This window comes from Zonotrichia leucophrys, chromosome 1, assembly GCF_028769735.1.
Source record: "Zonotrichia leucophrys gambelii isolate GWCS_2022_RI chromosome 1, RI_Zleu_2.0, whole genome shotgun sequence".
Classification (NCBI taxonomy): Eukaryota; Metazoa; Chordata; class Aves; order Passeriformes; family Passerellidae; genus Zonotrichia; species Zonotrichia leucophrys.
Window position 1 is genome coordinate 21,566,562 of NC_088169.1, and position 12,404 is coordinate 21,578,965.

Consider the following 12,404-nt stretch of genomic DNA (forward strand, 5'->3'; position numbering starts at 1 on the left):
TTCAAAAAGTGATTTCCCTCCGTTCTTGCTTCCCTGTCCTTTTATTTCTTCTTTTAAAAATCAATTTTTGAAAAGAGACTTAACCAGGGTGTTCCCTGGCGCCCAGCCATCCCCACGCCTGTGTGTGGGGACAGGTCGTGCCGCTCCGCGGCCGCCCATGCCCGCAGGTGGCGGCGTGCGGGCGGCAGGGAGGCAGCGAGGGCGGGCAGGCTCGGTCGCACGGAGCTGCCCGCGGGCACGGCCGGGGCCCGCCCGCCGCTGCCGGCGCTCGGCGCAGCCAATGGCGCGGCTCTGCCGGCATCGGCCCGCCCGCTGCCGCCGGGGGAGGGCCGTGCGCCGGGGCGGGCGGGAGGGAGGACGGGGGTGAGGGGAGTTGAATGATTGAACTTTCTTGTGTAGTTTCTGCGGCGCGGAGGTGTCCGTCCCCGGCGCAGCCCGGTACCAGCCCAGCGAGCGGCAGCCAACTCACCCCGGCGCCCGCAGCCCCCCGCGCCCCCCGGCCGCCCCTCTGCCCTCCTCTCCCGCGGAGCGATGGTGCGGAGGGCGCCCGGCGTGTCCCTCGCCCTGCTCCTCTGGGTGACGGCCGCCTGCGGCAGCCCCGACGGGCCGGGGGCCGCCGCCGCCGCCCGAAGGCAGGACGAGGCTTTCGCCGCCGCCAGATGCACCTCCAGGTGCCTGAGCCTCCAGATCACCCGCATCTCCGCCTTCTTCAAGCATTTCCAGGTAGGGACATGGCACGGCGCAGGGAGCCTCTGCCACCGTCCGGAGAGCGGGTATCCCCCGGGGCGCGGACGGAAAGGACAGCCGGAGTCGGGGCTGGGGCTTGGCGAACTTGGGGACGGTAGCCCCAGGGGACGGGCAGCACCTGGAGGCGCCGGGCAGGTGGGCACGGCCCCGCGGCAGCGCCGAGCCCCGTCGGTACCTGTGGGTGCCGGCCGGGCTCCCCGCCTGGCGGGTCCTGGGGCACCGGGCACGCTCTGCCCTGGCTCCTGGCAGGTGCCCAGCGCTCCCGGCCGCTGTCTCCGGCGGTGTCCGGGCAGTGGAGCGGGCGCGACGCGGAGCTCCCGGGCCGGCGGTGCGCTCTCCTGCCTAGGGCGGGCGGCGATCCCGCGGGCTCCGCCTGCCTGCGCGCCGGTGCGCCAGCCGGCCGCCGCAGGTGGCTCGCTTCCCCAGCCCGGTGGGAAAGTTTGAGCCTGTTCTTTAAGAGCGATAATCGTGAACGTGTAATACTTGGCTCTGACCTCCTGGAAGGGGAAGGTGGGGGTAACGCTGTGGTGGTTTTTGTTTTTGTTTTTTTTTTTTTTTTTTTTCCCCTGGGACAGAGAGGCACATCTTTGGCTAACGGGACGAATAGGGATAAAGTGGGAGAAATGGAATTGAAGTGGCGGGAGACCTGCGGGGCTTAAAATGAAAGCTGGAAGCAGTGCGGGGCTAGTGCAAGAGCAGCGGGTGTCTGCCCGTCCTTCCCCCTCTTCTAGTTACACACGCACCTTTCCCTTTCCCCACCTGTTCTTCACTGCGCAAATATTAAACCTCCTCGAATTCATCCAAATGACGGAAGCGCTCCCGAGCTCTGAGCCGTTCTCCGTCCCCAGAGCCGCAGCCCTTTGGGGAAGGGCAGGGTAGCTCGGTGCGGAGGGAGCCCCCTCGGCCCTCGGGGACGCGCCGCTCGCTCACCCCGGCGTGCCGGTCCCTCAGGAACCGGGAACGTCCGGACGAGCGCCTTGGGTGAAGTTACGTTCGGGGCAAAGGTGTTGGCACCAAAGGCAGGTCTCAGAGGTATTTAAGCATAAACCGATTTAAAAAGACAAAAACAGAGGGAATGTTAAAGGAGAGCGGAGTGTGCGGTGTAAAGGCAGCAGGGAGTTGGTTGGCTGCCTGCAGCCGGGTTTGGGTTGAAGGCACCGGGCTTGCGACCCGAGCCGAGCGGAGAAGGGGTGGCCCTGGCCTGGCCTGGCCGCTGTCAGCGCTCCGTGCATCCCGGGATGGCCTGAAAGGAGCATACCCATTAATATAGCTCATTATCCCGGAGAGCGGTCAGTGTTTTTTATTGCGTTGTCAAGCGGTTGTAAGTTACTTGTTTTACAGTTTCAGTGGCTAAAGAGGCAGTTTAGATCAAGCCAATTTCACAGCGAAACGGTTTTTTTTCTTGTTTTTTCTTTATTGTATGTTTTCTTGGCAAGATTTCTTTTTCAACGTAAAACTGCTGACAGAATGCACACTGCACACAATCGTGATTACATTTTAATTAGCTAGAGTAAAATAAGTAGGGAATTACTCAGTTAGGACTTGATAACTGGCTGTTTTTTTGTAATCAATTGAAAATCTCAGAGTTTTAACCCCAACCTGCTAAAGCACGTGGTAATTTATCTTAATTACTACGGATTAAACTCCTGTTAGACATGAAACGACTGTAATGTTTGGAAGATAAAGTGCTCTCGTTTATAAAAGTTAAGCTCTCCATTGTCTTATAATGAGGAAAAGGAGGAGAGTTTTAAAGTACATCAGGCATCCAGTGTTCTCACAGGAGACTGATAAAACAGTGTAGGATGTGCAAGTTTGGGTCAGATAATTCCATGTGGGCTAAAGGGCATGATGTTCCATTCCCTTCTCTGCTCCCTCCTTTTGGCCATTCCCCTCCCCTTTTCATCTCAACTGGTAGCAATTTCTGGAGTTCTTTTCATTTCAGATGTCCACTTATCTTGTAATCTGATTCAACCTTTGAAGCAAACTAAACACTAGCTCTTCCCAATCAGAGCAGGAAGGAACTCTAGTGTCTCCCAGTTAGGTAAGAATTGAAAGACTGACCCACTCATTTCTCAGCCCTGCTTTAGATGCAGCCTCAGTGGTGGGGGTCAGGGGAACAGCAGCTGGACATGCTGTGCAAGAGATGATGTCCCCAAAACTTCACAGAGACTTGATTTCACATAGTTTATGGTACTAAAATCACATTACTAACAACTTTTTAAAGAGAATCGGGTAGTATGAATAGGAAGTCTGGATTAATTCTACACCTTCTGGCTGTTGTTTGAATGGCAGCTAATGTTTTTCCAACTTTTAAATGTTCACAAGGGATTTTAATTGATCCCCCCCAGAGAAGTTTCACCCATTTTTCTTTACTGTTCTTATTTTTTAAAGTTTCAAGAGAGGTATTCTTTCTAAAAAGCCTATTTATTAATTTACACTTGGGAAGCAATTCTAAGCCTATTTTAAGTGTACATTGTCAGTAGACAATGTCAGTAGAAATTATTTGAACTGAGGCAGAGGTCAAATAATATATTTTTTTATTCCATGTGGACTATTGATTTGGGCTTGAAGAAGAATTGGTCACCTAAATCAAAAATCTTTGATCTTCAGAATACTTGTTGGAGGGACACAGATGCCTGCTTATTCCTATAAAATCTCCATGGCTGGGGGGTTTTCCAGTTCTGGTGGTGTTGGGAAGTTTCAGGTAGAGGTTGTACCAAAGGATACATGAGATCATTATGAGAGTTATGCACCACATGGGTCCTAGAGCCAATGAAATGCTTGTCTTTTATATCTAGGGCCTATTTCCACGCCATGATCTTTCACAGCGAGCATGCTACACAAAGACCTTTCATCCTAAGCAATCAAACAAAAAATTATAATCAGGAGGGGTCATAGTGGATTCTTCTTTTATATAAAAACGTATTGATTACATGCTCGTCCACAGTAGAGAATTATGTTTAATCACTAAATGAAGAGACTTCAACATATCACTTCTGTCTTACTGGAATGTGTTCAGTAGTGGGCTTTAGCTTGCTCTGAAATTTTGCAGATGAGAGAAAGCATTTTGATCCCAACTGTGTAACTCAGGCCCCTGGACAGAGTGAAGCATTCATTGACCTGTAACCAGAAAGAGTAAGGGCAAAGAGAGCTCATCTCTTTAGCCTTATGTTCAGAGTACTTATTTTAAACCTTTTGGGTGTTGACTGTTTGGGTTTTGACTGCTGCAAAACATGTATGAGGGAGTAATTGGAGCATTCACTGGAGCCTGTTCATGCTCTTGGGTCACTGCCTTGATAAAGCAGAGTTCCTAGTGCTGTGCTTCTTTTTCTCACTAAAACACCTGAACAGGGGAGGATGGCAGGAATGCTCTTCCAGTAAGCTGGAGCTTTACCATGAAATGGCCTGCTTAGGAGAAGGTGTAAATTTGAACCTTGAAGTCCTATATCATAATCAGCATTGTGTGCTTTTGGCTGTTATCTAAAAGACTCTGCCTGGGTCTTAGTATGGTGCCCTTATAGGATGGGCAGGGAAACTCCTCCTCTAGTCTGAAATGAGAGGAAGGACTAAGGTGTCTGGCTCCATAAGAAACATCAAGACTCTGAATCCTGTGTGGAAAAAGGCATACTATTTTTGGGACAGAAGTTGTACAGTGATGTCATTGGGCATGTTCTTTCCTCAACATTTTCTTATTAAGGCACTTTCTGTCTGAGTGTTTTAGTTGATCTCCAGGAGAAAGGTACAAATTTTAATTTGATGTATTCAAAGTTTGTGAGTCTAGTTTTATAGTCATTTATCACAATAGATAAAGCCACATGAAGATGAGATCAGTTACTGCACAAATTTTTTTTTTCTTTTAAAGGGTATGGGTATAAACCAGGACCTCATACAGCCAGCTGGACAAGAGGCCTGAACTCTCAGATTAGTTTTGGTAGAGCTTTTCTGCATATCCTGTGTGTTTTACTGGAGTGAGACTAAACTCCTTGCATTGCTATCTGTGGGTGTAGCCTTTCCCATTTGTGATACTAGTTGTGGATGAACTTACTTTGTTTTGGGGGACCAGGCATGGCAGTGACCTTTTTAGTGTTTTGTTTTCAAGTTGAGTGAAAAAACAATTAGGATTTTAATCTCTATTGCCAGCCATCTGAGACATGTTTTAAAACTGGCATGATTAAAATTTTCTTTGTGAATAAGACCTTGAACGTCACTGTAACTACTTAGGCTAAAAATGTTATGGTGAGCAAACTTTACTTTGACCTGTGGACTTGTTGATCTTTGTCTTAGCTGTGATCTGTTGTAGACCTCTCAAGCTCAAGTGTCTTCCTGCGTAATATGTGCAACTTGATAATTTACCCAAGGCACAGGACTGGTCAGTCTTGTTTACTGGGTCAAAAGCTGAGAGGGTGGTAGAACATGTCCTAGGAATTTGGAGTGGTTGCCAGTAAAATTGCCTGTGGTTGTGGTGTGGTGTCCCTGCAGAGGTTACAGCCATATGCTCACAGAGTGTATGCTGAGGCTGAACAGCACCTCCTGGCCACTTGTTCTAGCATTTACCCACCCTTGCAGTAACAAAAAAGGTGTTGTTACACCAACAAAAAACTCATGTTCAGTTTAAGATTCCCATATTTCACATGTGTCCATCACCTCTTGTGCTGTTACTGGGCTTCACTGAGAAGTGTCTGGCTTAATTTTCTTTACTCTCTCCCATCAGATACTTACAAACATTGATGAGAAACTATCAATGAGGTTTTTCTATTCCAGACTAAACCTTCCCAATAATTTTAGCCTCTTCTTATGTGAGAGATATGACTATTCCTTTTCTCAGCTCCCTCGACTAAGTCCATCTCTTTCCATGCAATGGGGGGCCCAATACTGGACCTAGCACTCCAGGTGTGGAGGAGTGACTAGAACATAGAACAGGATTGGATACATTTTAAGGATATAATGCCTGCTAAATACTGTTTACTGATATCCATTTTAAGGATATAATGCCTGCCTGTTACTTGCTTCTAAATTAATTTTCATGATTTAGATTTTCTTGCATGAGTTCATATATGACCATTTATGATTGTCAGTGCATTAAAACTACAATGCTAATCAAAGCTAAATCAATTTTTTTCCATCCTTTTAGATATTGGTACAGCTCACAATAGTTTTAAATTTTTTTGAGGGGGTAATCCTCAGCATTAAATTGAATCTTAGCAAATCCATTTCTTTATGCATCAGGGGAAAGTCCAGGTACATGGAGGTGTATACATGTTGTGTGATCCAGCATTGTGATTGCTGCTTGAACAGGCTCATGAGAGATTGTTTAAACTCATTAAAATGGGCACTGATTAGAAACATACAGGCAACACCATGGGTGACCTTGGTCACAGAGGTGCTGTGTTCATGTTGACTTACTTGTAAAGTGGATGAATTGTAGCTGAAAATTTTGATACAACATAGACATCCTTCAAGTGGTAAGCCAGTTTTGTGATATATGGAAGGAAATTAGAGAGAAATTACCTCTTGTAAATGTGATTTAGTGTAAATCTAATAGTAATATACTATGATTTAGTACTTAGGAATTAGTACTAAGCTAGATGAGCCAAGGCTAACTCAAAATTGTTTTTGAAAGTATGGAAAAATATTGTTTTAAGCTAATAGAGCCATATGTTGCATAGTGTTTAGTAGCTGTAAAAGGGAAGAGAGAGGCCTTAGAAGTTTGTTATATTGAATGACTGATAACTATATGGTGGTAGGAGGTTGTTTTTAGTGTTGTAGAAGGACTCTTGCCTTTCAGGACAACTAAAGTTTTTGAAGAAAAGCAGGCAATTCTTTTAAGTGAGTAATAAAAGGTTCTCAGATTTTATATCTGCAAGCAAATAATGTGCAAGTGATTACCTCTAGATAAGCAATACCAGATTTCACCTACAAGTCAGGAAGCTGGTTGTCTCAGTGCCAGCACATCTGCCTTCGAATTGCCTGTAACTCTGAAGTGACTGCACCTGCAATAATCTGCAATGGGTCCCAGCTGGGAAAGTGATGGCCAGGCTGAAAGTCCAGGATGCTTGTGTCTCTCTGTGCTCTGCTGTAGAGAAGCTGGAAATCATGAAGAAACCATTTATTGTAACTGTCTCAAATAATTCTGAAACTATAAATTGTTTTTATTAAATCTTTTGAAAAGATATGTGGTACTTCTGTAGTGAGATATGTGGTGTCTTATTCCCAGAATGTTTCAGTTCCAATGGACAGGCTGCCCAGGCACTGAGTTTGCTTAGTTCTCTTGGGACATGTTCACAACCTTTTCTAAATGTGAGGATGTGTGCCATCTGCTTTTGTTGCTGTTTCAGTACTCATCTCCTTTCCAAAAATAGCCCTTGTGTTAAGTAATTCTGACTTTCATGTGTCTTGCAAGGCACACTGCTCCTAATTTCACAGACAAATTGTAATATTCCACAGACAAATTGTAATATTTGTCATTACTTTTTTTTCCGCAAAACTCATTAGAGGCCCAATCCTTCTCCTGTTTTTTGATGTTCATATGGCATATGATCTGGATAATTATTCTGGCATTTGGTGTGCCCTGATTATCAAGATCTGCAGTCGTGAACAAAAGGTGCACAGATCCAGCAGAATCTTGGGTAAAACCTGTGAAAATGAAGGGTTTGTTTTGAATAACAATGGTTGCAGCTAGTTAAAACAGTTGCATTATTCACTGTATTGTGCAACTGAGCCATAGTTAGTCTTTGCTGTTGTAACCTGGTTTGGTATGAACCTCCCTAAGTGGGAGTTTTCACTTTCTCACAACCAGACCCAAATCTCTTTGCCCTCAGTGGATGCTTGCATAGTTGATGTGAGTGCGGGGGTTTACATGGCCTGGTCATTGTTTTCTAGAGGCTTTGATTACTCAGACTTGCTCATTGCTTTCCTAAATTAAAATACTTGTCTGTGTCTCAAGTGTAAGTTTAAATGCAAATCAAGTGAACTGTATGAAAATATAAGTGGATGGTGAGAAATTGTGCTGAACAATAGGAGTTGCCAAGATATTTTTCTCATGTTTACTTGTGTATTCTTATATATTAAGAAAACAATTTCTTTATGCTTATGTTTGTAAAATTAAAATTGCTGTTAAGTTGGTAAATGTGCTGGATACCAGGTGCAATACACCTGATACTAATTACTAATAGGTTTTAAAGCAGACATTTTAGATATAGAAAATACTGGCAAAAAGTAGTTTAAATGTCACAGTCATGTTGGTGGGGGGGAGGAAATGCTGCTTTTGAAAAGCATTAGAAAACTTCTCAAAGGAAAACACTGTCAGTTCTAAAATGTAAATATTTTTCCATTGGAAGATATAGTCACTTAATACTGAGCAAAAGGTTTTTCAGATGGGTAGTGTTCAAATTAAAACTATTATTAAAGCATTATTTGTTGTCTGAATATGGGTTGTCTCTGTGATGAACAAGTGCTCTGAACTTAATTAAAATGTGTTTGATTTAATAAGTGTTGTATAAGGAAAAAAACCCCAAAATGTTAGATTTCTGAGACAACTTGAAAAGCAGACTGATTTTCCAGATGCTCATCCTTTGTCATTTTGTGAAGGGCATCTTCTTAAGAGTGAGTGCTGAATTTGTGTTTACCAATAGCAATTGTTCTTCATATTCTGACCTGCATCTCCACTGGCCATTCTATGTGAGTTTTTACTCTGTCCAACTAGCTGCATTGGAGTACATAACCAACTTTTGTAAACAGAAAAAGAGGGTGGTATAATTTAGCATTCATGTCTTTAGAGATTGAAACTAGGAATAATGACTGAGTATCAGCAGCATCCTACAGAAGACAGACACATCTGTATTGATATTTAGTAGCTGGTGCCTAGTAAATGTAAACCTTGCGCTAAAACTCCTTGCCCAGGAGTTTACACCAAGAATCTTCATTTTTTGATCTCTCCCACAGCTGAACCTTATAAGGCTTTAGACTTCAAAAACCTTTGAAGTCCATGAAAAGCCTTCTGTTGATTTCAGCTGGAGCAGGTCCATGTGTGAACACTAGGTCCATGTAGTCAGCAAAGTAGAGTGCTGTGAACTGGGTGTCCCAGCTCCAGTTGTATCTGGTTTTCGGTCTTTTGATGACCAAGAGGTCACAGGACACTGAGATGAAGAACTGGGGGTGTTGAAAGGTAAGTGGACCCTTTAAACTTGAAAGCAGAGTACTGTTCTTTTCATCTCTGATTAAAAAGAAGCACACATTCTATCCACTGAAAATAATATCAGATATTTCCAGATTTGGGCAACAACCCCAGTCCAAAGTTTTAATCGCATTTGTGTTGTCTTCTGTGAATAACATTTTCACCAATGTGTCTCTCTAGTCTGTCAAAGAGATGTGACATCAAAGTTATGTACACACATATGCAATTACATTCCTTAAAAAAGAAGAGACTTGTCTCAAACTTTCAAAGGACAGGACTCCCCTGGTAAGCAGCTGAGCTTGCTGAGGAGCACGTCTTCAGAACTTGTAGGAGAAGCAAGAAAAGGGACAGAATCTCAGAATGGAGAAAGGTGGAGGTAGGGGGAGACTCTAGCAGGATTGCAGTACTGGAAGGAGAAATTATGTAAGAGTAGAGGACACTGTAAAATTTCCTGTGACACAATTAATTGAAATTAAGGAATTATGGAAGCAGAGAACAGATGTAATGGGTCTGTAGGAAGAGTTGTTTGTAACTGTTTCTTGTGAACATGTTTTATTTCTGTCCTTTCTCTCAAGCTGCTTGAAACTTTACTTGGTTTAAAAAAATTAATATTTCTTTTTTGAAATATAGTAAACATGTTTTGAAAATCCTTTTGTCTTCATTGAAGAGGAAAGGCCATTATGAAAATTCACAACAAAGTTCTAGCCGACATTGTATTTCATGTCAGAACTCAGACAAACTGCTGCCACTGTAATTCCTCAAGTGGTCACAGCTGAAACTGCAGACCTGGCCAAGGTAGGGAAGCCTGTTTTTTTCAGCAATCTAGCTGTCATGGATCCTGTAAAAGATAATATGAGGGAAATAGAATTGCTTTGGAGCAAATGTCTTGTATCCAGACAGTCAGAAATTGAGGCTGATGGTGAAGATTGGGTGAGAATAATGTACTCATTTAGTCTAGTGCAAACGTAGTTCAACTCTCCTTGCCATTTTTATGAGAATTTAGAAGCATAGTTCTGTTTTTCTTTTTTTAATATATTACTCTTTAGGGAAGTTATCTTCACAGTAATTTATATTAAAAAAAAGAAAGAAAAGCAATCTCAGTTCATGTACATGAATGTGATTTCTCAGCTAGTGATTTAGGCCATGAGCATAGAGCAATATGTCATTTGTATTTAACTGATCATATTTTCTAACTGCTAATGACTAGAACATTCCAGTCAGGCCTCAGGGCATTTTTGGACCTAGACACTACAAATTCATTTTTTTGACCTTGGTGCTGTAAGACTTTGGATTTCCTTTGAATTTAGCACATGGCTGAACAGATATGCGAAGCAGCAAATAGTGAGGAAGGGGTGATAACAATGTATTATTATGATGATGATGTCTTAATACAGTGACTATTTGTCATTCTCTTCCCCAGAATTCATATCCCTATGTGTAAACTATTTCAACTGTGTCGCTTTTTTTTTTTTCTTTTTCGATTAGGTGATGGTTGTAGCTCCTTTGACAACAATAAAATCATGTTAATGTGTAACTACAACTAGACAATAATGAATCACACCATTATCTGCCCCCATTTTAATTAGTTACAAAGAGTCTATAATATGTTGACATTTAATTTGTACCTAACAATTTTGGGAGGGGAACTGGAACTAAAAGAGCTTGAGGCTTTCTTCTGTTTTGAAATTTCCTTCTATGCAACTGTGAACTGCAATCAAGAATTAGCCAAACATTGGTCAGTGTGGATATGCAGTAGGTGGAAGAAACATTTGGGCTTAGACAAACTGACACAAAGAGGTAAAAATAATCCAATTAATGAAGAGTGTGTCACTTCATATAGTACTTAGTAGCAGCTATGGGACATGTTTGTCAGGATAGATAAGGAAAGAAGATGTAGATTTTTACAGCTAGGAGCTTATTGCTGGATTTTTTCTTTGGGTTAAAAAGTTGAATACACAATGTGAAAGACAGGAGCTTTCTGGTAAGATTCATGGGTTTTCTGTCTAGTGGGTCCTCACTGACCAAGTGCAGTAGAAATGCACACATGCTGCACATGCAGAATATTAGTTCATCTTGTAAAAGATTTTGATTATTCATAGATTCACACCCGTGCGTTTGAGCACTGGACAGCATCAGAGCCAGACTTTTCAGTGGCAATTGATGTGGAACAGCAAACAATAATTATTTCAAGTCTTCTTCCTGTGTTCAAAACTGTCCTTATGTAGAAAAAAAGAGCAGCAGTGTGAACTAAACTTGAAAGTTAAGTTTAACCTCAGCTGTTTTCCAAATTGTAGAAAAGTGAACATTTACAGTTTCCTAAAGGATATATGCTGGCTGCCTTTGTTTTGGAATAGAAACACGGCTTGGTTAGTTTTAAAAACTGAAGAGCTTTACAAATTAATGTAGGGTAGGCTCATGTTGTTTAACTGGGGATCTTTCAGATTTCTGACTGGTACTCATTGATTCTTCCATTTATGTAATTAATAGCCTAAGATGGGATTTTTCAGGAGTTTTTGTTTCTGGCCTGAGTCTGATATCTCTGCATTTGACAGTAATACACCCCACAGTTTCAATGGAAACAAGCTTAGGTCAGTGAAAATATTATAGAAATACCTGTTTACAGTTGATAGATAAAAAACCAAAAAGTTCTCATATGCTCTTTAAAGGCAATTAACTTGAATTTGTTAAATACCATCTTATTGCATCATGATGTCTTTTCAATTCAGTGGTAGTAAATGACACAATGCCATTAGGACAAAGTAAAACTGAATTGCCAGTTATATGCTAGATGTAAAGCCCCTTTAAATATTTGTAGAAGAGATTCTTTCAGATGGCAAGGGAAGTTAGAAGCAATTTAATGTAACCACAGCTAAATACTTCTAAAGACAGTAGAAAATTTTTTTTTAAAGATTAGATACTGCCCAGTTTCTGATTATTACTCCATGTATCTAGGTGACTCCAGTGATTCCAAAGTATCCCTTTAAGTTTCATCAACAGGCATGGCTTGCTCTCTTACTAATAGGAGCAGATGTCAAATTTTTATGCCTCTAAGATGCTTAGTCATACCTAGGAGATCCATCTGGTATAGATCCAGCCTCAGTTAATTGTTCTCACCCATGAACTTCCCACTGAGAAAGTAAATCGAGCAGAGCTCCTCAGTCTAATGAAAAAGAAACTTGGATATTATCAATCTACTTGGAGTACCAGAGCCCCCTTCACTGTCTTTCTTTCTTAGTTGCTTTACACAGGTGACAAGGCTAGTAAAATGGAGGGAGACTTTATAACTGGGACAGAATTCCTGGAGCATACCACCAGTATCAACGACTTTCCAAAAAGGAACAACTGAAATATTTATCAGTTCTGCAAAAAAAGGTGATTTAAGGGAGAAACAAAACCTTAATATAAAATGCCTGCTGATAGTACAAGTTATTGACAACTGGTATTAACTGCAGTCATCCACATTTTAGAGCTTAAGGATATATAT

General features: G+C 42.3%; 1 protein-coding gene across 1 annotated transcript in view; it reads left to right on the forward strand.

Moving 5' to 3' along the window:
* Window positions 1–361: 361 nt before the first annotated feature.
* The window catches only part of ANOS1 (anosmin 1), a 132,693-nt gene continuing 120,650 nt past the window's right edge, over window positions 362–12,404 (forward strand). The window contains exon 1 of the mRNA XM_064708736.1: window positions 362–723. Within this exon, the coding sequence (XP_064564806.1) occupies window positions 532–723 (192 nt within the window). The 5' untranslated portion in view covers window positions 362–531. The remainder of the gene's footprint in view (window positions 724–12,404) is intronic.